The sequence below is a fragment of the Pogoniulus pusillus genome, chromosome 9 (assembly GCF_015220805.1).
Source record: "Pogoniulus pusillus isolate bPogPus1 chromosome 9, bPogPus1.pri, whole genome shotgun sequence".
Taxonomy (NCBI): domain Eukaryota; kingdom Metazoa; phylum Chordata; class Aves; order Piciformes; family Lybiidae; genus Pogoniulus; species Pogoniulus pusillus.
This window is the reverse complement of record NC_087272.1, coordinates 14,956,037-14,979,974: the sequence shown is the minus strand read 5'-3', so window position 1 is coordinate 14,979,974 and position 23,938 is coordinate 14,956,037. Positions and strand designations below refer to the sequence as shown.

General features: G+C 45.5%; 3 protein-coding genes and 1 non-coding gene across 10 annotated transcripts in view; 2 read left to right on the top strand and 2 right to left on the bottom strand.

Annotated features, from left to right (window-relative positions):
* Positions 1 to 9,474, top strand: part of SH3D19 (SH3 domain containing 19) — a 76,608-nt gene extending 67,134 nt beyond the window's left edge. For 4 of the 5 annotated variants that reach the window (XM_064148636.1, XM_064148637.1, XM_064148639.1 and 1 more), the window contains exons 13-20: positions 918 to 990; positions 1,304 to 1,434; positions 2,191 to 2,249; positions 2,841 to 3,028; positions 3,255 to 3,307; positions 3,799 to 3,985; positions 4,864 to 4,961; positions 6,223 to 9,474. In XM_064148636.1, coding sequence (XP_064004706.1) covers positions 918 to 990; positions 1,304 to 1,434; positions 2,191 to 2,249; positions 2,841 to 3,028; positions 3,255 to 3,307; positions 3,799 to 3,985; positions 4,864 to 4,961; positions 6,223 to 6,339 — 906 coding nt within the window. In that variant the 3' untranslated portion in view covers positions 6,340 to 9,474. The other variant, XM_064148640.1, reaches the window with a different exon arrangement.
* Positions 9,475 to 11,829: 2,355 nt separating this feature from the next.
* RPS3A (ribosomal protein S3A) lies at positions 11,830 to 17,589 on the bottom strand. The gene is made up of 6 exons (XM_064148641.1): positions 17,482 to 17,589; positions 16,053 to 16,156; positions 13,615 to 13,802; positions 13,253 to 13,461; positions 12,570 to 12,679; positions 11,830 to 11,992 (listed from the first exon to the last, which is right to left on the bottom strand). Exons 1-6 carry the CDS (start codon positions 17,541 to 17,543, stop codon positions 11,871 to 11,873), a joined length of 795 nt encoding a protein of 264 aa, XP_064004711.1. The 5' UTR covers positions 17,544 to 17,589; the 3' UTR covers positions 11,830 to 11,870.
* Positions 12,252 to 12,321, bottom strand: LOC135178527 (small nucleolar RNA SNORD73). The gene has a single exon (XR_010303584.1). It is a non-coding gene; the product is annotated as a small nucleolar RNA SNORD73 (small nucleolar RNA).
* Positions 17,590 to 17,695: 106 nt separating the features above from the next.
* LOC135178098 (ribonuclease CL2-like) lies at positions 17,696 to 23,364 on the top strand. 3 transcript variants are annotated; one of them, XM_064148644.1, is made up of 3 exons: positions 17,704 to 17,778; positions 21,685 to 21,829; positions 22,811 to 23,364. In XM_064148644.1, the coding sequence occupies exon 3, from the start codon at positions 22,817 to 22,819 to the stop codon at positions 23,246 to 23,248; it is 432 nt and encodes a 143-aa protein (XP_064004714.1). In that variant the 5' UTR covers positions 17,704 to 17,778; positions 21,685 to 21,829; positions 22,811 to 22,816; the 3' UTR covers positions 23,249 to 23,364. The 3 variants fall into 3 exon arrangements, with proteins under 3 accessions (XP_064004712.1, XP_064004714.1, XP_064004713.1); XM_064148642.1 differs by lacking the exon at positions 21,685 to 21,829 and having other exon boundaries at positions 17,696 to 17,778; XM_064148643.1 differs by lacking the exons at positions 17,704 to 17,778; positions 21,685 to 21,829 and adding an exon at positions 22,357 to 22,411.
* The last annotated feature ends 574 nt before the right edge of the window (positions 23,365 to 23,938 follow it).

Sequence of the window (23,938 nt, the reverse complement as noted above, 5' to 3'; positions counted from 1 at the left end):
TCACTCCCTTGGCTGAGTATCTGAAAAGTGGGCAAAAGATGAGCAAGTAGTTTTAGAAAATGCTGCACATCATGTATCGGTGAATTGGATTTGACATATGGACTTCAAAGCATTTTCCACTCTTTGCTTCTGCAGAGCCTAACCAGGTTTTGTGGCATGACTGCATCCATATGAAATAGCAATAGTATCAGTTACAGCTGTGGGTGGCCTTTGTGATTATTATCAGAAACCTGCATGGTGAAAGAAATTCCTGTGAGGTGTTGCTATTCATATTATTCTGGCCTTATCTTTGTCCATGCTGGGCCTCTTCTTTTGGGCTTTTCGTTGCAATGAATTACTTTGAATGTAATTCATGCACAGTGACTGTCATGAAAAGTCTAAAAGTTGCTAGTGTGTGGGATATAGAAGACTCAGCATTTTGAATATAATTTCTCTTTACAAAGATCTCATAACATTTTCATTTCTCCTCAGCATTACCTTCTTGTAACCAAAGCCCTAGTGATCTGCTCACTCTTCTGAAATGCTTGGCAGGAAGCAGATGTGCTGCTGCTGCTCAATGTGCTGGGAAGAGCAGCAGTGCAAAATTTGGCCACAACCTTTGCAATGCTCCAGGTTTATGACCCACAAAGGTAGCTGAGGCTTTTTCTATACGAGGAAAAGTTTTGTGTCTTCCCTTTATTTTATGAGCCCAAAGCGGATTGTAGTGAAATGCATTCTGGTCTACAGTGGCAAAAGGCAAACGAATTCAGATCCTTAGCTGTGTGATGGGTGTTAACTCTTACCTCCAGCACTGATTCTCTGACACCAAAACAGCACTGTTTCCAAAGTTATAACATTCTGCCACAGTACCCATCAGAAAATATCTGTTAATATCTTCCATGACTTACAAACTACTTGGATTTATTTGTTCTTGTCAGGATTCAAACTGCCCTCCAAAAGTTTCTGACACAAGTGCACCTCATGCTGTAGTCCTGCATGATTTTCCTGCAGGTAAGTAAATGTGAACATTCTGGAAGCTTGCTTTACTCCAAGATTTTCCAATTGGAATTTTCTTAGGTATTAGAATTTTAAAAGTCTGAAGAAGTTCAGCCTGTACGATCTGGATGTAGAGATGCTCAGATACATGGCTTTAGCCATAGTTGGGCCAGTTGTTTAGTTAAAGCTTACTGGCTGATCAAGTATAATTAAGAAATGTTTCTTTTGAAAACATTCTGTCTTTTTCTGGCATTTGCACTAAGATTTTTTTTACTTAGGCAAAACCAGCGAGTGTGAGTGCATTAACCAAAACGATGCTGTCTTACAGAGCATCCTGACGACTTGGACCTCCGTGCTGGAGACACTGTTTGTCTTTTGGAAAAAATCGATAGTGAGTGGTACAGAGGAAGATGTGGGAATTGCACAGGGATATTTCCTGCCAGCTTCGTTAAAGTAGTGGTATGTGAGCTTTGTATACTGTTGCACAGGATCCTATTGCACTTCTTTTCTAGTTCTGTTTTAGATAATCTCTATTCCCTCTGGCAGCACAGAAGACACATTGACTTGTTTGTATGGTATTACAAAGATACTTGACTTGGCACAACCAACTTGTGTTGTGTATTTTGCTGTTAATTTGGAGCCAAGTGAGAAAATCATAGCCCTTACCTGATTCTTTCCATTAACCTGAGTAGTTTCTCAAGGTCTACAGAGCAGGTTATTTTTCACAGCTGTATGTAAGAATCAACACTCAGTAAGGTGGTTGCTATCTGCACCTCCTCCAATTGCCCAGCTTCTCTCATTTTCTTGATCCTTGGACTGTGCAGAAAAGGTCACTTCTGTAGCAAAACAGCTAACTGGGTCAGGATAGCAGTTGGGCCCAACAAAACAGGAGCTTTTTTTCTTCCTCAAACTTTTTTTTTTTTTCATCTGTATCAGTTCACATAAGTGGCTAAGTGGCTGAACAAATGGTTGTACTGGCACAGTGCAGGGAGATTGTGGCGTTGCAAATGAGAAGCTTAAAGCAATCCTGTTACTGAATGTGACACTCAACAGTAAACAGCGTGCAAGACAGGTGCTGTTTTGGAGCCCAAAAGCTATTAGTTCAGTGCCTTATCTGTAAAAGAGATACAGAATGGTTCACTGCATCAAAAGCTGGATTAAATTTATAGCAAGCCTGATTCTGAGACTGAAGACCAATTTTTTTTTCCTTACTAGACTAATGTTCCAGAAGAAGGCAAAAGGAAGAAAATACCCTGTCCATCACAGTATGTTAAGTAAGTCAGATAAGTCTTATTTTCCTTGTCCTCTAGGAAGTAAAAAGGTAACTTTGAAATGTGTCATATTTGCTGATGTTATAGTGGTTAAGTCCCGTTCATAGATAAGTTATTTCCCCTGGAATAGCTTTTTACAGAATAAAGTTTATCAAAACAGATAAAAAGTAGCTTCCACCTATGGCACCTCTACGAATACACAACAGCTGTCCTCACCCAAGTTTCACTGCATCTGAATTGGATGCTAGCTCAAAAAAAAATAGCAAACCCTTACAGTATCAGCACCCTTACTTGGATGTGAAAAAAATGCAAATTGTGACAAAACCAGTGATAGGGTGGTGATAGTTGTTGTTGAGAAGAGAAATAGGCTCTTATGCAGAATATTCTAACAGCCAGGAACTGGGATGCAGAAGTTGCTTCTGCATCCTCCTCAAAAAGCAGAGATGAGACCCAGGGCTAGACCTCTATTTTCTGCCTGTTTTACCTTCAGTGCATGCTTTCATCATTTTAAAGATATCCTTATTTTGCTCAAAAGTGCCTTGTTATGAAATTGGCAGCAATAATAAGCAAATTAAGTTTCTCTTTTGTTTGTAGAGGCCCAAGGTGCATAGCACGGTTTGAGTATATCGGAGATCAGAAAGATGAGCTCAGTTTTTCAGAAGGTGAAACTATTATGCTTAAAGAATACATAAATGAAGAGTGGGCCAAAGGAGAGCTCAGAGGCACATCTGGAATTTTCCCCTTGAACTTCGTGGAAGTACTTGAAGATTTGCCTGGAACAGGTATGAATGTTAGCAAAAACCTTTGTCAGAATGGTTTTGTGCTGCATGCATATAGGCAGCATGCAGGAGAAAAAAGTCCAAAAGGACAATGAATAGGGGAAGAAGATAAAAAAGGAGAGAAGACAGTTTCCAAAATCCAAAGAAATAGTAGGACTTCTTCAGAAACTATTATTAGTAAGGTTCTGAATAGTCATTGCTGCTATTCTAAGTTGTGCTTTACTTACAGGTACAGGAGCAGCACCGAAGAACAAGGTGGAGGATGCTTCTTCCCTTCCTCAGGTAATAAAATGTTACAGGTGAGGGGAGAATTTGCATAGTGACTTCACAGATACATGCAGGCTTTCTACAGCAGTGTCAGGTCATCTACACAGCTTTAAACCTGAATGTAGCACCCAGTGCTGCACCTTCACAGAATTCTGGCAGCTGGCCTATACCAATTCAATTCATAGCTCCTAGCAAATTAACATTAGTAAATTTTCATCCTTTGCACTTAAGCAAATTCTTGTTCTATTTTAAGTACTGCTGCAGTGGTCTAATTTTGAATTCATTAATCCTGTCCCCTGCCAGCAATGACAAAAAGGATTGTGTCTGAGCCTCGACAAAATTCTGGGGTAATTGCTGAAATGCCATTCTAGTCTGCATCTGCAGTGACACTACTGCACAGGAGACAGGACACCTGTGTGCTCTACAGCTGCTTTCACCGGTATCCATCAGCTGATGGGCTCCATTTATGCTGCTAAAATTAATGCATTTCTTCTTCACTTGAATAGAACAACAGATGCTCTGCAGAGTGGTGTGAAGCACTCCATGATTTTACAGCAGAAACCAAAGATGATCTATCCTTTAAAAAGGGAGACTACATCCAAATACTGGAGCAAGTAGATTTGCAGTGGTATAGAGGAAGACTGAATGAAAAGGAGGGGATTTTCCCAGCAGTTTTTGTTCAGACCTGCTCAGGTACATTGCCCAAACTAGATGGTAACTTGTTATTCCTTGAATTGTAAGAGTCGAGTTCTGGGAGTACCAAACTAGTCCATTAACAAGATATACATCACAACGGTCCTTAACATCCTAAAGTTAGGCTATGTGTTGAACCACCCTCTAAAATAATGGCAATAAACAGTAGATAATCTGGGAGGTGACAGATTCTGGCACAGTTTGAAGAATGGCTTAGGCAGAGACAAAACAGGACCACTGAGTTGCCTATAGCGTAAAAATTCAGAGTTAGAAAATGTGGAGCCAGGTTCTCCTTCAGCTGAAGGCAAGCACTGCAACACAGACAGAGCCAGTAGAGCTGTGAGTACAGCTGCTACCTCTTGGCACAGCACTATTCTAATCCACTTGATGAAGTAAGGAATGAACACTTGACTCTTCACAAGCTTCAGTTTGGTCCCCAAATGAACACACTCACAAACTTCACAGAAGGCCCTGGGGGGCATAAAAAAAAATCCCATAGTTTTTGCAAGTAAAGCCATCAGTGAAAGCTGATAGGAAATAATTGAACCTACCTGGCCAATGGCACACAGCACATGTCACCTCATCCCCAAATCCAGAGAGGAAAAGATGGGTTTTATTAGATGTCATCATTGGAAAGTTCAAGTAATTGAACTTTAAATTTAGTCCTCCAAGGAGTAGAATCATGAAAATGAGTTAATACTGTAAACTGAACTGGTATCTACAGTAGATTTTTATAGCAGAAGAACAGTGGATTTGCTAAATAGCAATAGCAGCAACATCTGGACACTAGAAGGGAGAAAATACAAGAATGTCAGGAAACTTCTCCAGGAAGATTTGTGTCACTGCAGTCCAAATAACTTCGCTTGTCTGTTCTACAGCCAGGACAGAGCTGTCGCAGTCTGTAGGAGGGAAGAAAGGAAAAGCCAAAGCTCTTTACGATTTTCATGGAGAAAATGAAGATGAGCTTTCCTTCAAAGTAAGTACTTCTCTTGGCCTCCTTTTACAAAAGGTCTTATACTTCTAAAGAATGCTTAAAAAATATGTTCCAAGCCTATTTTCAACTATGAAAGTCAGCTTGGAACCAGAAGGAATGAAGCACAGAATAGGCATAGATAGTAACACATCCTATAAATGGTCTCAAACACTTTTGCCCTTACTACTTCTGTTTAATATTGCTAAAAATCTTCATTGAAGACACTGAAAAAGAGGTCAGGAGCTTCTCTGATACAGTAAACACAAGACAAACCTCCTTGATTTTGGCTATTCAGTTCTTGATCAGTTGATATGGTCAACAGAGCCTCTTTCTTTAACTAGAAAGCACCAACCAGGACAACATAAAGAGTGGCAGTGCTACAGCACAATACAAGAGGAGAAATTAAACGCTCAGTGGAGGCCCAGATAATATTAACAAGTATAAGCAGGAAACAGCATGCCCTTGTGGATTCAAAGTCACGATTTAGGTAACTGCCCTCAAAAGCAAATTTCTGAGAAAGAGCAGGCTTTCACAGCAGGCCAAAAATAGCATTTAACAGCTGGAATACATTATGTCCTCTTCTAAAACTAGCAACATAATTAGTCTCAGCATTAGCAGTTTGCAATGCTGAAAGGATGAATGCTTCTTGAAAGCAGAAAAGAGGAAGAGAGGTACTGGGAGAATTGTCAGGACCATGATAGTACTTCAGATGAAGGGAGGACACAGAACAGAAAAAGTAACATGGATAGAAGGAGGCTACAACTTACTTGAAATTGACACACTGAGCTACTCAGACAACTGCTCTCGTTTTTGGGAAATGAAATTTTCTGAAGGAAAGAGAAAACCTTCTCAGTGCTAGAAAATATTTGGACTGAACTGAAAAAAAAAAACAACAGACAGATGTGTTTTAAGAAACCTTTTTGCAACAGAGCAAAACACACAAATCACAGGTAAGTCAGGGGCCTGTAAGCCAGCTCTCTCCCTTATTCAACGCCTTGGACAGCTTATGCAATGCAAGCAATTACACAGCACTGCTGGTTTTAAGTTCCTAAAAAGTGGTGATTTTTCAGCATAGACAAGTACTGGCCCTACAAGAACTTTCAGCTGGTTTAGCAAACAATCAGAGAGATGTACACAACAGAAGAGACTGGCCAAGTCCTGCTTCTATTTGATTGATGTCAATTGCTTCTGAATAAAATCAGCTATGTATGCATTAACATTGCAGGCTAAGCTGTAGCAGCTCACTTTACTCCTTCTCTTACAGGCAGGTGATACAATAACAGAGCTGGAATCTGTAGATGAAGACTGGATGAGTGGAGAGATACAAGGAAAGTCTGGGATATTTCCCAAGAACTTTGTTCACGTTTTAAAAACACCATGAAGTGTTGCCTCTCTGCATACTCCCTACACATGGGAGAGAATGTTTTCCACCCTAAAGGCACAGCCAAGACAACAACCTGTTCTGACTGTTTTGCACTACTTTTTCTAGACAGTCATACTAGTATCTTGAAGTCAAATAAGAAAATGTTAGCCTTCTGTGACAGTGTATGTAGTCATGCTTCATGAATGCTCCAAGAGCAAACACAAGCAGGATTCTCAGTGGTTTCCAGCTAGGGAAATCCTGTGGTGCAACACCGTTTTAACTTAAAATAGCATTCTAGTATGTTTACTGTCTGGTGTTACATTTATCATGCACAAACCCTGCATAAACTAAGGTTCTTTGCTCTTTAAAATTTTAAAGATCGTTTCAAAGATATAAATACAGCATTCAATATGTAGATCAACTTCAATATTCAGGTTTCATTACTGCTTGACTTCCACATTAGCAGTGGAATCCACTTGGTTTATGATTTAGAGGATAAGGAAGGTAACTGTTATTTCATAGTAGAAAAATATCCAGCCCAATACTATTAAGAGGCTAAACTCAGAAGCAAATCCTGGTGTAGTGTTCTTCTATTCTTAGCTCAAACTGCTCCTAAGGGAAGACCACACAAGTAAAACGTTGTGTTTTGCCTCTTCATGAATAATGTCCAAACAGGTATGAATCATCTTAGACCTTCCTCTCTTGCCCCCAAACCTTTTCCAGGTAGAGGTTTAGATTTTTCTGCTGTCCACTGTCCTTTGAGCCATCATCGATCACACCCTTCTTTCCCAGCTGAAGTTAGTTGTATCAGACAGCATTTACTGAGCTTTCTCAAACCCTCTCCATGCAGTAGCTGCATTATTCCAACTATTTGCCTCTCCACCTCCTTTAGGTAAGTGGAAAGCCAGTCTACACTCAGCCTGTGCGTCATTTATCACTCGAGCACTGGAACATACTTCAGTAACACTATTCCTATCTTTAACATGAAGGATATTATACAGCCCTGGGTTTAAGCTTTCAGCAGACATGGGATTAGTTTCCAGTTTGTTACCAACTATACTGTACATAATTGTAAGGGGTCTGTCAAGGCCTAAAGCAAAAGATGCCTGGCAAGAAGTTACAACAAAGACATTTAGTTAAAAGTAGCATCATGACTTGAACAACAAACTAAGACAAACATAATTGAGGTAGCTTCACATTATAGGCACTCCTCATAGTAAATTGCAACACTTGACTTCTGGCAGAATAGTTAAATGCATCTTGATTAACTGCTAACTTCATCAGATTGGAATAGAAAAAAAATTAGGCTGCAGCTGCCTCTTTCACTCCTAACAGTATTCTGTCACTTGTACTATTCAGCAAAAGCAAGTGTTAAGCTATTAGCATGAGTCATTACATCAGAGAGATGCAGGTCACCACAAACCAAGACACCCTCAATTTTGCAAGAATTTTCTTTGTGGGTCTGCAAGGGCCAACAGGTGAGAGGCAGCTGGATACTAGAACCACCATGACTGACAAAGAGGGTTTTGACTTAGTCATGTGCCTCCTACATCTTTATCAACAGGAAGTCTTAAGCATTATAGCAAGAAATACCTACTGCAATAGAAGGTCGAAGTGCACCTAAATTGTAAGGGTAGCCTTCCCCTCCCCATGCGCTGCACTAGGGGTCAGGCAGAACTGAACGGAAGGGCTCTCCCCCTCAGCAGGAAACAAGCATCCAGTCTTGGAAGCAGACCTGACCTCACATGAAGCAAGCCTGAGGAACCTGCAGTAGACATGAGATCCTTGGCACTCTTTCACTCTGCAGTCACTGTTACAGTGCTTTCAAATACAGACACAAGCCTTAGCCTTCTGTTATTTTATCCTCAAGAAGCAGTATGTGTTTAAACTGCACCAATACCATTCACATCGTCATGGGAGGAAGATCAGGCAGGTTTAATGGGCTGAGAACTGGATTTCTACTTTCATTAAGGCAATTAACATTACAAAACCAGTTATGTTATATGCCATTCTTGAGAGGGAGAAACACGACAATCTACACCACTATTATTCAGATTTACAATCCCAAACACACCTATCCAGAACTCCTGTGGAACAAAACCTTAATGCAAACCCACCTGAGAGGACAGCCTTTCCCACTCTCCAAGCTCTCCTGCCAGGAGATTCCAACGGCTCAGTCTGCATTCCAGTAAGAGAGAGATCTTCTTCTGGAGAAATCTGACAACACAAATGCATAGCTAGCTAGCTTTCCTGGCTTTTGCAAGCCCAAAGACTTTCAACTATGGACTTTCAGTGGATCACCCTTTTAAAACAGGCTTCTTCCCCCATGATCTGTGCCAACAACTCCCAAACCTCCAATGGGCACAGCAGGGGGGAACACCTGAACCCATACCAACAGAATACTCATATACCACATCGCTGTGGTAGCAGGTGAGGCTTAGGTATGTGATGTTTACTTACTGTTTGTCTGGCAGTTTTCTAAGATTTTGATACAAGTCTCAAAAGTAGAGCTGAGTTTTTATATTTTTTTCCAACTTCCTCTTTTTCATTTTTATAACTGTGTATTGACCAGTTGTTTTTGTAGCTTCCACTGAATGTTTAAAGTCAGTGCCTGTCAGTAGGTAAGACCACTCTCGATCATAACTGCCCTGTGAATGCAGAGCAGGAGTAGCAAAGCCTTACATTCAGAGCAAGGAGTGCCATCTGAAGGCTGCTTGCGTTGCTGCAGGCAGCTAAAGCAGCGTATTTTATTACAACTGAAACAAGTTAAAGGCTTGGCTTTTACAGGAAGGGATTTTCTTAATGCTCGGTATGTCTAATACCACCATGAAACTTCATACAGATCAGAAAAACAGATTCCTAAGGTGTACAGGATATAATTTAGAAAAAAACCCCAACACACAAACCCTGAGAATGAGGTGGAGCACAAATCGTAACTGCAATGTAGTTGCAAAATTCAGCTAGGCCCCCGTACATTCCTATGAAAATTAAAGCCTCATTTATGAAAACATTCTCTGTCTGACCTGCCCAAAGGCATCTTTCTCCTGTGTAGAATTAATGGTGTCCTAAATAAAACCTTTAAGTCCAGTAAATTTGTTATGGTACCTCTGTAAATTAAGAATGTATTTAACCAATAAATTTTTTTATAATTAAGTCATGATAACTTAATCTTTCCACTTGGCAATTTTATGGTCTCCTGCTTATGTATTCAACTCAACAGCAACAAATCTCCTCCCACCTGCAGACAAATGCAGCAGTGTGGTGTCCCTGAGCAAGCACTCCAGCTGTAAGCCACTCGACTCAAGCCTTCAACCTCAGGTACACCTCACATTTGACAGCTACAGAATCTAAGACATTTCCTACCTGCAGCAACCTCATGCTCATTGCAGGCAATCACACAAGGCACTGACTACTCTGGCTGTGGCACATTACTTGAGATGAAGACTTGGTCTGACCCTGAGCTGATCAACACTTCTAAACCTATAAGTGTGCTCAGCTGTTTACTGCTATCTACACACCATGGCTTTTCAGCCGACATCTCTACAGAGAATAGAGAGGATGCTCCAGGTTTGCCCTTCTGCTTAGTCTTCCTTCATCTGAAATAATTTTAGAAAGCATACATCTACCCAGAGCGCCTGTGTGGTAACACCAACCATCTACTGCTCAGAAAATCCCAAGCAAACAAACTGAAAAAAATAAAGTTCTTATTCTTTGCCCAAACCCTCTTGGACTAGCCTTTTTGCAACATACACTCCTCAGACGTAGAGCTGAAGGAAAAAGTAAAGCACCTTAGGGGTTTCTAACTCTCCTACTCTACAGAGTACACGCAAGCCAGTTGCAGCCCGTTGTGGACTGGAAGGAACTGCTACTAATCAGCAAATACAGCCAACACACATCCATTACCAGAAAGCTCTGACAGATCTTACTCTAATTCAAACTCAGATCATCTCCAGAGGTCACTTCCAATCTCTACCATTCTAATGCATAGCTTCAGTGTATTCACATATCTGTACAAACATGCATTACTTACTGTAGTAGATTCAAGGATTTTCAGCCTCACCATACTTACACTAAAGAGATCAGTTTGTTTTTCCAGTGAAATTCTCTTTTTTTGTTAGAAAAGAGACATTTATTGCAATTTCTAGCCTCAAAAATATGACTGACCAGGACTCAGAGGACAATGACACCTACCTCAGAGATGAGCAGAGCAGAAGATTAGAAGCAGTACTGTTAGACATGTGCTACCCTTCCACTGCAGACTGGAAAAGGCAGAACAAGCAGACCTGTATTTACAACCCAGTGCAGATGGCTACCTGAACATCAAGTCCTGCAGTACTCTAAATATCATTCCCACTACTAAAACACCACATGAAACCACAACATGTAATCACATCACCTGCAATCTAAATAAATCAGAAAACATTCTTTCCATTTTGCATTATCATTTGCTCCCAGTCAGAATTACCAATTAGGAAAAGGTAAAAATCCTTGACCCCCCCCAGAGAGAACTCTTCTATTTTTCCTGGGTATCTCTGCTGCATCAGGAACATTTTGTACTTTCCTTCAGTTCTCATTCTAAGCTGTCCACAGCTGACTGCAAGTCACCACTGCCTGACCAACCTCTCCAAATGGGTCTGTACCATTTTGCTCTCAAGCTTTACACCACAAACCTATCAACAAATTAACAGCAGAGTCTAGAGTTATGCTAAGCTCTTAAATCTTCTGATACTGAAAAATACTCCATGTCTTACCAGAAAAACAAACTGTTCAATTTTTAAGCTGGCATAGGCTAAACAAGTGGTAAAAATGCTATCAGACAGTGGGTTTTTCATTCAGTCAGATGCCCTCAGAATGCAGTCCACTGCCTCTTCACAGCATGCTCTTCCCCCTCAGGTTCCAGAGGTTTTTCTGCTGTGATCAGTTAGCCTCGGTTCTGATAGAAGCTGAAGAACTACACACAGCCCTACACTTGAGCGTATTTTGCATTTCTACACTGCTCAAAACACTGCTCTCAAGATCATCAGCTTAAGGAGCTTTTAACACTTTTTCACTATGAGAGAACAGATCTATCCCATAAGAAGTTGTATCCAATTATCACAGAGAAGCTTAAACCTACACACATGCAATTCTGAAGTAAGTAGCCTGGATGAATCCCAAAGTCTTCCCTATAGGGGAACATATTCTGAAACAGGGAGTCTTCCAGTGTGACCCAAATTTGTCCTGTGCGATACTCCTCTTTGAAGCACCTTTCACAAAAACAACCTCTATGAGAAAGTTACTAAGAAAGACAAACGTACAAAACCCTTGGTGCTATACCTTCCATCTTTCAAAAATAACAATCCACCTTCTTCCACCCATCTCACACCACCAATCACAAAAATCAGAACAAAAATCATATCTCCAAATCAAATACTTTTGCTTTTTTTCTTCCCAAAACCAAGGCAGAAAAGTTTACCTTACTCAAAACCCATGCACATATGTGGCATGGTGCGACAGGCAACCAAGCAGTTCTGTATATTAAAACTTTTATTTTCCACCATTTTTTAGTTTCAGACAGATTCTTGCACAGGCGGCTCATATCCATCAGCTCGCTCTACTTTTGTGCCTGCCTCATCCCCAGAAGGCTTTCCAGCACCACCACCTTCGCCATGCAGTTCCATCAGCTTGCCCACTAAAAAGAAGTATTATATATAGTGAGAGATGCACCTATTTGCAACAGTTTTGAAGTACAAAATTGCTCATCACACACAAATTAAACCACTAGGTACATGTAATGCAAACATGATCAAGGTCCACTCCCAAAAGCTCATGCAAGGAGATGCTGACTGCCAGTCAGACAGCAATAAGCAGTAAAATTGCTATATAATGAAATTGCAAATTAAAGGTTGTTTTTTTAAGTAATTCCAAAATCTACTACTGCATTATATGGGAATGTCAGAAAATGGGAAAAAGTAATCACTCCACATCATCTGGGACCAAAACATCTTGTCATCATTCATTCCCAAGGCAGTGCTTTTGAACATTCAGCCACAGGTTCAGGCAATAATTCAAAGCAGCCCTGACCTGAAGAATCACTGCTTGGCTTTTGAGGATGAAAGCCAAACAGGACTAGAAGACAAGCCTCTTCACTACCACAGCTGTGAGCTTATGAGGCTGCTTTGATACCTTTGTAACAGAAAGCAAACATTTCTAGTAACAGCTTCCCACGCCCTGACTTAAGAACAGCATGATTGCAGTAACTGACTTACATTCAAACTTGGGCTTCTTCAGCATCTTAACCTTGCGGACATAGACATCATGAAGAGGGTAAATGGACTGACATGCCTTCTCTATGTCTTTGCCAATGCTGTCTGGGATCCTGAGATATCAGAGAACACCATCAGTACCAGAATGCTCAACACTGTGCCTGCTGCTTCTCCAACACCACAGGCTTAGAAGATCTCTGAGAAAGACTAACATTCTAAAGAAGTCTGCATCAGTACCACCTTCACTCCAACAATTTTCTTAAAGTATGTTTAGATTCAAAGACATTTTCCTTGCAACACTGTAAGGCACTTTGTGTGCGTGTGCCAATTTTGAAAGCAGCCCTGAAGTCAAAGAGGCAAATATACTTTAGAAAACTTCCTTCTATTGTCAAAAGACAGAACATACGCAACCCCAACAGATTTATGCAGAAACATGAGTCAAAAGCCCTCTGGAGAACCTGGTTTTGCATCCACATAAACATGATGGTTAATAGAAGTCAAGTATGATACAGAAGTCAAGAATGTTCTAAGAAAATGGCACATTAGCTTTTCCAAATGACAGGCACCTTGCCTGGTTTCTGCTGAACAGGATGTGAAGCACCAGTGTTCCCCAAGTACTCGGTAACAGCTGAAGAACAAGACTATATGAACTGCAGAAGAGGAACAAAAGAAACCACAAAGCTTACAGCTTATTGACAACTTCTTTCAGGTCATTAGTTTGGACCTCACGGGTCATGATCTCCATCATCTTCCTGCGAATCTGTCGAACCTGCTGATGCTGGGCATACGAGGTCTTGCGGATTTGGTTGTTCCTCTTCTTTGTAAAGCCCACGCAGAAGAGGCGCAGTAGGTAACCATCGGTAGTCTTGACATCTACATGGGCCTCAATCATCGTCTGAAAAACAAAGCCATTTATCAATGCAATGGATGGGTTTCTCAAACCACACACCTGACAGTCACAGATACCTGCTGATGCCACTTCAAACACAGTTTCACAATGCATCAGTGGCTACCTCCTGCAACAATGCATATCCTGTTCTTTACGCACCTGCCATTTTTTGACCATGGAGCACATTTTATCCCGGGTGAGGTCCATTCCATGGAAGTTGGTCAGACAATTTTTGCCCTGAACATCCTCAGTTACCAGTTTAAATTTACGGAATGCAACCTCATCGTTCTGCAGGTCAGCCAGACTAACTTCAAATACACGGCCCTTCAATCCATCAGAGGCAATTTCTGTATTATAAAACAAAACAAGACACCTTTTATTAACATTAGAACAGTATTGTTCAAGCCAGACACTGACTTTCTATTTGCTGTTTTCCGATAGTAAAGCCAACGGCTTCACATCTCTGAAGTTTACATGCACCTTCAACATGATCAAATCAAATCGTAGGAACAAGTATTGTATTTTGTTGAATCTTAACACAAACACCAGTATACTGCAGACTCCAGTAGCTTAACAACTGGGTTTGAAGTGGAAAAGGTTATGAAGTATTTGGAAATCATAAACAATGATGAAGAGAAACAAAAAGCCACATCATCACAGATTAAAACACACCAACCAACACCCAAGTACAGACAAATCACAGGAACTAACAATTAACCATTTTAATGCTGGCAGTCTCATACTTAATTTAGAGCAACCATTACTTCTTCTCTAAACATACAGTTCAAAATAATGCTCATCTTCCTAAGTGCAAGCCCAAAAGCATAATGCAACTATTCAGATGTTCTATACAGCAAACTTTCCAGAAATGCTTTTACCTCTCCAGATAAGCCTGCATCCCCAAGAGGCTTCCTTCAAGTAAGGTGCCCAACTATGTAATACTCTTCAGTGATACACCTACCTTTGTGCCCACCGAGTTAGCAATTCTACCGCTCAACAGAGAGGTCTCTTTACCTGAAAGCCTCAAACTTCAGTCTCCTCTAACACAATGGTCTTAAAGTTCCTGCTGTGATCAACATCTCCTGTAGCAGCCTCCCTCTGACCATCAGAGTAACTCATTAATCCCCCTTTCCTCTCCTCACTCGTGAAGTTACCAAGCATTTCATCAGAAGCTTCAGGCATGTCCTTCTGCATCATACCCATGACTTGGTACTCCTGTACAAAGACCAGGCTATATTACCTCCCTTGCAACTAAGCATAGGTTCATGGAATGCAGGTCCTGCTTGACCAACCTGATCTCCTTCTATGACCAGATGATCCACCTTCTGGATGAGGGAAGGGCTGTGGATGTCTGTCTTACTGAAGTCTTTGAAACCATCTCACACAGAATCCTCCTAACAAAACTGTTGGCTCGTGTCTTAGACAGGTGCACTCTTAGCTGGGTAAACAACAACTGGACAGCTAAGACCAGAGCTGTGGTGGAGTCAAATCCAGTTGGCAGCACCACATAAGTGGTGTTCCCCAGGGCTCAGTATTTGGGCCAGTCTTTTATCAATTACCTGGAGGAGACTGAGTGCACCCTCAGTTTGCAATGACACCAAATTGGGCAGGATAACTCATCTCCTTGAGGGTAGGAAGGCTCAGGACCTGGGCAGAATGCATCAATAGGCCATGGTCCTTTGTACTACATTTAACAAGGCCAAATTCCAGGTCCTGCACATGGTTCACACCACCACCACTCAACACTAAAGGCTTGGGGAAGAGTAGCTGGAAAGCTGATCAGCAGAAAAGGACCTGGAGGTGCTGACTGACAGCTGCCTGAATATGAGTCAGCAGTATGCTCAGGTGGCCAAGGTAGTCAACAGCATCCTAGCCTGGATCAGTAATTGTAGCCAGCAGGAGCAGTGAAGCGATTGTACACTTGGAGTGTAGCATTCTGTTTTAGAGACCTCAATCTAAGGCAGTGAGTTGCTGGAGCATATCCAGAAAAGGGCAATTAAGCTAGTGGAGGGCCTTGAAGTCCTATGGGGAGCAGATGAGGGAAACAGGATGGTTTAGTCTGAAAAGAAGGTGGCTGAGAGCAGACTTTATCACTCTCTACAACTACCTGAGAGGAGGCTGTAGCAAGGTGGGTATCATGTCTTTTCCAGCAAGTAATCTGTGACAGAACGAAAGGAAATGGCCTCCGGTTGTACCAGGGGAAGCCCAGATTGGGTATGAGGAAAAATTTATTTTACTGGAAGTGGTCAAGCATTGGAACAAGCTGACCAAGGAGACTGCGGGAATGACCATCCCTGGAGGTGATCAAAAAATGTGTTGACATGGCACTCTGGAACATGCTTTAGGGGGCATGATGGTGTTGGGTTGACAGCTGGACTCAATCTTACAGGTCTTTTCCAGCCTAAACAATTCTAAGCTCATTTTACTTAAACTATCCAGCCAACTTTATAAAGTCACTCAAATCAAGTAGTTAAGTTAGGGGTGTTATGTTCACAACGAGCAAAAAGTACCTCTTAGCAGTTCTCTGATCAAGTCTCATTTGGAGATAACACACAGAACAAAAACATATTTTTACTGCACAAAACCACACTACTCACTAGTTCCTTGAGTCCTGGTGACAAGCGTCTTCCCAATGTTTCGGATATTAAACATTGCTGGTGCTTTGACATCATACCAGTCCTTTTTGGAGAAAGGATCAACCCTTAAATAAAACAGAAAAAAAAAATGGTTTTTTTTTTTCCTCAGACTGAACCTCCCCATATGCTCTGTAAAACGAAAATACAAGCGTCAATACTGTGCTTTCAAGTTTAACGCACACAGGTTGCCAAGTCTGTGCATACAGACGGTAGCCATTACACACTGCAGGAAGGCAGATATTCATTACAACTTACTTCAGAAAAGCATAAATCAACTCCAGAGACATTACAAAGCTCAGATGACAAAAATCCACACGACCTTATGGTCTCAGTATCGTACTGCTCTCAGGAGCAATACAAGAGGTGGACTTCAACACCACCCAAGAACCCCGGCTTTTACACCGAGCAAACAGCGCCAGACCTGGGCCTCCAACGGCCGCTACCGGAGACGGGAGCAGGTGCGGGCCCGGCTCCACCGCGGTGCGCTCCCCACACCTGGTAACATAGTTGGGCTGCATGGAGCCCAGCTCGGCCGACACCCTCGCCCTGCCCGCGGCCCCCTTTCCCTCACCCTGACGTCTGCCCGCGGCCCCCTTTCCCTCACCTGAGCTCTTCTCGCGGCCCCCTTTCCCTCACCTGAGCTCTGCCCGCGGCTCCCTTTCCCTCACCTGAGCTCTGCCCGCGATCCCCTTTCCCTCACCCTGAGCTCTTCTCGCGGCCCCCTTTCCCTCACCTGAGCTCTTCTCGCGGCCCCCTTTCCCTCACCTGAGCTCTGCCCGCGGCCCCCTTTCCCTCACCTGAGCTCTGCCCGCGGCCCCCTTTCCCTCACCCTGAGCTCTTCTCGCGGCCCCCTTTCCCTCACCTGAGCTCTTCTCGCGGCCCCCTTTCCCTCACCCTGAGCTCTTCTCGCGGCCCCCTTTCCCTCACCCTGAGCTCTTCTCGCGGCCCCCTTTCCCTCACCCTGAGCTCTTCTCGCGGCCCCCTTTCCCTCACCCTGAGCTCTGCCCGCGATCCCCTTTCCCTCACCCTGAGCTCTGCCCGCGGCTCCCTTTCCCTCACCTGAGCTCTGCCCGCGATCCCCTTTCCCTCACCCTGAGCTCTGCCCGCGGCTCCCTTTCCCTCACCTGAGCTCTGCCCGCGATCCCCTTTCCCTCACCCTGAGCTCTGCCCGCGGCTCCCTTTCCCTCACCTGAGCTCTGCCCGCGATCCCCTTTCCCGCCGCCACGCAGCTCGCCCCGCGTGCAGGCAAGGCCTGAGGCCGGCCGCCGCCATGACAGCAGCGGCCCGCTCCCTGCAGCCGCCATCCGCCCCGTATCCGCGCCATCCTGCCGCCGCAGCACCCCACCCGGCATCCCCCGGCCCGCTGCCCTCCTCTGCCGGCCGCCCTTACACTTTCTTCTTGGCGCCTTTCTTGCCGCCCTTGGTGAGACGCTTATTCTTGCCGACCGCCATGGCCCCGCCTCACCGCCGAAAAGACCGGAAGCGCCTCTCGCGCGAGATTACACGAGAGCGAGGCCGGCGCGAGCCCTGCGCCCGCCGCTGGAGCTCTCGCGAGAGCGACGGCGGCGCTCCGAGGGGCGGGGGCCGGGGCGGGGGCGGGGGCGCCGCTGGGGCGCACCACGGCGGGGCGCAACCAGGAGCGCGGCAGGACTCGGGGCGCTGCTTGGGATCTACCACAGCGGAACCGGTAACGCAGGGAAGGCTTATGGTGTCTGTGGGGTGCTGCCGCTCCTGCCGCCAGCTTTGTGTTCGGGCGGGTACCGGCTGGGCCGGCGACAGGGTTTAAGGAGGGAAGAAAGAAAATGAGATCTCGTAAAAAATTAAAGCCCCGAAAAATCAGGGCTTAATGTTTCCAGTACGCGGCTCCTCCACGGCAGCCACCACCCTGTCGAGGCTGACCGCTCCCACCTCGTCTAGTACGGGAAAGGCGTGCGGTGAAGAGGCGAAGGAGCAGACCGTGCTCTCTGTAGGGGGAATGGCACTAATGGTCTGGGCTAAATAACCTTTAAAGTTCATGTATTGCACCTCCCCGGAAGCCAGCAGAGATCTAGTCTTCAACTGGATCAAGTCACTCAAAGCCCCATCCAACCTGACTGGATTCAGTTTCCAGCGATGGGGCTTCTGCCACCCCTCTGGGCAAATGTATTCCAGTGTTCTCATCACCCTCATTGCTAAAAACTATTATTCACATCTAGTCTGAATCTACCCTTGTAGTTTAAAACTATTGCCTCTTGTCCTATCACAATGGGTCCTGCTGAAGTATCTGTCCTTATATTGGCAAGCCTTCCTCCTTTGTGTACTGAAAGGGTCACACTAAGATCTCCCTGAAGGCTTCTCCAGGCTGAACAACCCCAACCGTCTCTATGAAAGAGGAGTTTCAGGCCTCTGATGTGTTTTGTGTCCTCCTTTAGACCTACACCTTGTGTTGAAGACACCAGAACTGGACAGAGTACTCTGAGTAGGGTCTCATCAGATTAGAGGGGCAGAATCACCTCTGTCCACCAGAGATATGGTTGGCTTTAGGGGCTGTGATTGCATATTGCCAAGTCAGGACCAACTTTTCAGCCCAGTACTCCCAGGTCCCTTGCCACAGAGCTGCTCTCAATCTCTTCATCCCCATCCTATATTGGTAATGAGAATATCATCAGCCCAGGTACGAGAGTTTGCACTTGGCCTTGTTCAACCTCATGAGGTGTACACAGACCCACTTCCCATGTTTGTCCAGGCGCTTCTGGACGGCATCCTGTCCCTCTGGCACATCAGCTGCACCACTCAACTTGGTGTCATCTGAAAACTTGCTGAGGGTGCACTCAGTCCGACTGTCTGTGTCACTGATGAAGATATTAAACAGCACTGGTCCCAGTACAGCACGACACAGTCCCTCTGGGACAAGGGTCAGTGTCCTTTCTCACGTGGCCCCGGCAGGATGGCTGGAAAGGCAGAGGCTGAAGGAGAAGAGAGAGGCCGTGAAGAGGCCACATTCTGCATGCAGGAACATAGAGTATACAATGTTAAATAAGATTAACTGTCGCCTGTGGTGATCAGATTTGTGGATGACCATTTAAAACTACTGAAACTAGAGGTGGGAGGAGGTTGAAGAAACAGGTAATCACCTCAGTTGTGAGAGGCAGTGTGGTAAGGCAATACAGCTTAGAACAAAAGGCAGTTGTAAAATATTATTAATTCAATATCACAACACAAATAAGTATTTTCACCCATTTGGGACGCACATGTGTGTACGCTTTCTTGTTTCCTGGGCAAGCTGAATGAAACAAATTCAGTGGTTTGCTCATAGCAGCCACCATACAGCTTTCCTTCTCTGGAAACACTACCTTGGTGTAAGCAGTATTTCCCCTTGCCCATTATCCTTTTCACCACCCCCTATCTCCTGTACCTTTTCTTGCTACAGCTGTTGTATTAATTAGGGTTTATTTGATTCCCAAATAGTACCTGAGAGTGAGAGAGACAGCCTCATGTAAAACATTCTTGCTGGAAATGTCCCAGTGCACATGGACAGCATTGCTCACTGCCTCTGCTGCAACAGCCTCTCTGTTGTCCCCCCCTTCAAGCCTTGCTGGATCTGTAGATGGACAAGCAGAGAAATGCATCTCCTTTTCTCCAAGTCTTCCCTTATTTTCTTGTTATGTCTCTGAAGAATCTCCTTCTGCATGTAGCAGCATTGCAGATGCCTCAGATAACCTCTTCATCAAGTCAGAATTTTCCTTTGGCCAGCAAATCAAGCCATAGTTCTTGCAGGAGCAGAATGTCCCTGGAGAAGCTGAGACTGTCTGGCCTGTCTCCTGGAAACAGCAAAGCAAGGAACACGATGAAAGGGGCAGGGGCCTCAGGGGTGTGAGACCTGGCTGGCTGGGCTTGATTTTAATTTGAGAAATTCACCTGTGGAACTCAAGACAGCTGTGGCAATTCCAGCAGCACTGTGGGGCATTCAGAAGCATGAGGGTTTCACAAGCACCTCAGGGTAGTCCTTGCACCTTTCTGGGCACCATAGCAGCCTCTTGGTGCACCCCAGCCAACTCCCATGGCCCCACAGAACACTCTTGTCCCTTTCAGTCCCATTTGCCTCCCTTAGTATTTTTTGCTTATGGACTTTTGGGATCTTTTGGTACATCCTGAGACCTCCACGCTAAGGCAGCCTTGGCATGCATTTCAGCAGATCACTTTTGCCCTTTCTGTGCCTTCTGTGGCGACTCTGAGACCTCTGCATACCCTGAGGCTTCCAAGGGGCCTTTGTGTACCTTTCAGAGTGCTCCCACGCCCCTGTTGCACTTCTCGGTGCAACTGGTGTATACTGGGAGCCTTGTGGAAGACACTGTGTTTGAGATACTAGTGATCTTGAACAAGCCACTGTTCTACATCCTTCGGGCTCTCTGTGCACTCTTCTGTAACATACCATGTCCTTCGGAAGGGTGAGCTACACACGGACCAAGGGCTGGAACCTGTTAATCCTAACCATTGAGACCACTGCACCTTTAGCAGATAGTGAGGCACATCGCAGTCAACCTGGACAGGCACAGGCCTGTGACTTAAGATTTACTTGCCATCTGTGATTTCCATGAGACATTAAGGTTTGCTCACTACCTGTATTATTGCTATTGCTATACCTTATTAAAGCTTTTCTTAAGCTGTTTGTTTGTCAGGCCTTTCTTGCTGAGATCTGGAAAGAGCCCTGCACTGCCTCTCTCTCGCCCCTTTGCCCCACCACACAACCTCCCGTGGCCCTCAGAGCTCTTTTCTGGGGCACCCCAACCATCTGCTTGTGCCTTCTAGAGCATCCCTGGCTCCCCAAGGAGCCAGCAAGGTGCTTGGTGATCAGAGCACAGCAGGTTGCTGCTCTTGAAGCCCCTCAATTGAACTCATAGGTACTCAATGAGAGCAGAGTGCTGGGGATGGGAGATGCCTGGGTGGTGCAGCTATCCTGGAGGCAACCAGGGATGACACTGGTGGTAAGGCTTGTGCAGATGGGGGTCTCCAATGGGCAGAGCACCTGGGGATGGGGTTTGCCGCTTTGGCTCTGCTCAAACAGGGCAATGGCACAAAAGGGAGGTGCCACCCACTGCAGGTTCTGAGCAGCCAGTAGGCCATGGCTCACAGATTAAATCTGGACATGCCTGCAAGATTTTGGCTAGGTGTCTGAGCTGTTCCTACTGTGTGACTTCAAGGAGGATGTCTTAAGAGGCTGCAGAGATGTCACCACAGTCCAGGGCAGGGCACTGTGCACTTTCAGTGTGGCCAGTCATAGACCTTTTCCGGCTTTTTTGGGGAAGGTGGTGCCCATGAATGAGCCTACCCAAGACTGAAAGACATGGTGGGCCTGGAACAGGCAGCTCTGCGCTGTCCTTGAGGACATCAGGTTTGATAGTGACACACACTCAAAAGGTGCATCTCTCCAGCAGCCAGGTGCTGAGGCCTACTTGCAAAATGTCTGCATTTGGTGTCATTGTCTTTCTTCAATCAGTGGTGAGGTCAAACTTGGCTGCTTATGCAGAAGGGCTGCTAAGGATTCCTGTCCACTTTCTTCTTTATCCTTGATTTGCTGCTTTTCATCATAGTGTCTATCATGTTTTTGAAACAGAGGGTGGAAATCACTTACATCTGGTTGTGACAGCCCCTCTTGAGCCCTGCATGCCTTTCCTTCTGGAAGGAACACACAGTCCTTGAGACTTCACCGGGTTCTCCTTGATGGCTGAGGAAGAGGATTGAGTTTGTGATAAGATCAGGTTAGCTCCTGGCTCTCTGCTTGTCTCATCCTCAGTGGAGCAGCCAGGGGCTGTGAGGTAACACTGTGGTAAAATGTATCCTGGAATTTCCCAGGCATATTCAATTGTCTGCAAGAGGGCACAAAAGGAAGGGACACATAGCTCCTGAAGCAATGCAGCACAGATGTGGATACACAACATTGTCCAAAATGGGCAAAAACGTCTCTCAGCTACCCCAGAGGTGATGCTCTCCACAGGAAACTAGGGGTCTTGCCCAAGGGGACCTAGGTGTCCTTCCCACCATGGGCCAGAATGCATGATCCAAGACAGCATGGGCAGGAGGCACCTGAAAGGACATGTGCAGCCAGTCATGTGGTTTGTTAATGACTACCTAATGACCTTGGGGGGACCACGAGGGGGAGTGGGATCTCCTGAACACCTATCTCCCCCAACAAATCCAGTGGAATTTGCTCTTTGCTCTGCCCCTCCTCCTGGATCCTTGCCCATTTGGCCCAGCTGGAGCCATTATAAAAGAAGCAAGGAGGAGCGGGAGGGATCGCTGGAGACCCCGAGGCCATAAGGAAAACTGAGGCACACACAGAGGTGAGGGATGAGATGGGGACTAGAGTGTCTGCAGAAGGAGACTGTGAGGAACCCAATTATCCAAGGAGAAGGGAGGGCAGATAGTGAATCCAGGTGTCGGAGCAGCAGGTGGATCTATAAGGAATCTAGGGGTCCACAGGAAAGTGTTCCACAGAGCACACAGGCTTTTGGGGAGTGTAGACCTGTAGGGGACCCAGGTGTTCATGGGTGTTTTGTAGGGAGCCCAGGTGTCCAGAGATGGCCAAACTGTCCAGTACCATGTATTTTGAGAGGATTTGTCAAGTACCCCCTGTGCCCAGGATGGGAATGCATAGAAGAATCAAGCATCCAGGGTGGGATTTCCAGCTGAGGGCCCAAAAGTCCAGATGGTCCTGATGGTCCTGACATCTCTTTCTGCAGGTGTCCATGGCAGGCTGGGCCCTATGCATGGCCCTGCTGCTGGCAGCACTGGCAGGGACAGAGGGTGAGACCCGCTATCAGAAGTTCCTGCGGCAGCATGTGGACTACCCCAAGACGACCTCAATTGCGGCACACCGCTACTGCGAGATCATGCTGATGCGAAAGGGAGTGACAGTCACAGGGCAGCCCTGCAAGCCCACCAACACCTTCGTGAATGCTCCATCATGGAGAGTGGTAGCTGCCTGCTCCCAGACACCCGATGCAGCAGGGTTCTACACCACCCCAACAGCCCTGAGCCTCACAACTTGCCGCCTGCGTGGAGGGAACACCCGGCCCCCTTGCTCCTACCGGGCCCAGCAGCTCCAGCACCATGTGCGTGTCGCCTGCCTTAATGGGCTGCCCGTGCACCTTGCTGGCACCCATGCACCAGCAGGTTAGTGGGGTTTGATGTGGTGAAGCTTCAGATGGAGATGTGGATTCTCCCTCCCTCTGGGACCCCCATTAGGACCTTCAATAAAGGAGGTGCCACAGGCCTAGGGTCTGGCATCATGGAACTCTGTGATCCTACTCCTCTTTGTATGCCTGTGAGCCCCCTTCGATGCTCCCAACCCTGTCCAAGGTGGACCTGCCCCCCTGCCGTAAGCCTCTGGGTTTTTTGCCTCATAAAACTCTGGTTTTTTCCAACCTCCTGGGTGTTCCACAGCCCCCTGACTGCTCCTATTCCCCATAAGCACCCCAGGGCTCTCCTGATGCCTCTGATGTGCACTCAACTCTCTCCCAGTATTGTGACCCTCTGAGTGTCACATTGCTTTCCTGGATATGCCATAGCTCTCACAGCATCTCCCAGTCTTCCATGTGCCTCATAACCCTCCCCCATAAACCCTCATGTGCTCCACAGTCACCAGTCCCACATGCCTTCGACCCCATCTAGGGCTTCTCTGAACCTGAGGCTGCTCTTGAGACTACTTAGCTCCACTCTTGTGGAGCCAAGTACTGGCTGGGGCCACACAGAGCCCTGAAGCACCACCCTATGCACACTGAGAACATGTGAGGACACAAGATGTGCACACATGCAGACAGACAAGGCCCACCAGAGCAGCACGTGACCACATACCCTGCTCGCAGCAG

Bases quoted from the DNA above. Each gene is read 5' to 3' on its own strand.
- RPS3A (XM_064148641.1), bottom strand. From the start codon at position 17,543: ATGGCGGTCGGCAAGAATAAGCGTCTCACCAAGGGCGGCAAGAAAGGC. The intron at 16,157-17,481 runs GTAAGGGCGGCC...GTTTTATTTAAG, and splicing joins AAAGGCGCCAAGAAGAAAGT to GGTTGATCCTTTCTCCAAAA. The intron at 11,993-12,569 runs GTAAGTCAGTTA...ACTTCTTTTTAG, and splicing joins GAAGAAGCCCAAGTTTGAAT to TGGGCAAGCTGATGGAACTG.
- LOC135178098 (XM_064148642.1), top strand. From the start codon at position 22,817: ATGGCAGGCTGGGCCCTATGCATGGCCCTGCTGCTGGCAGCACTGGCA.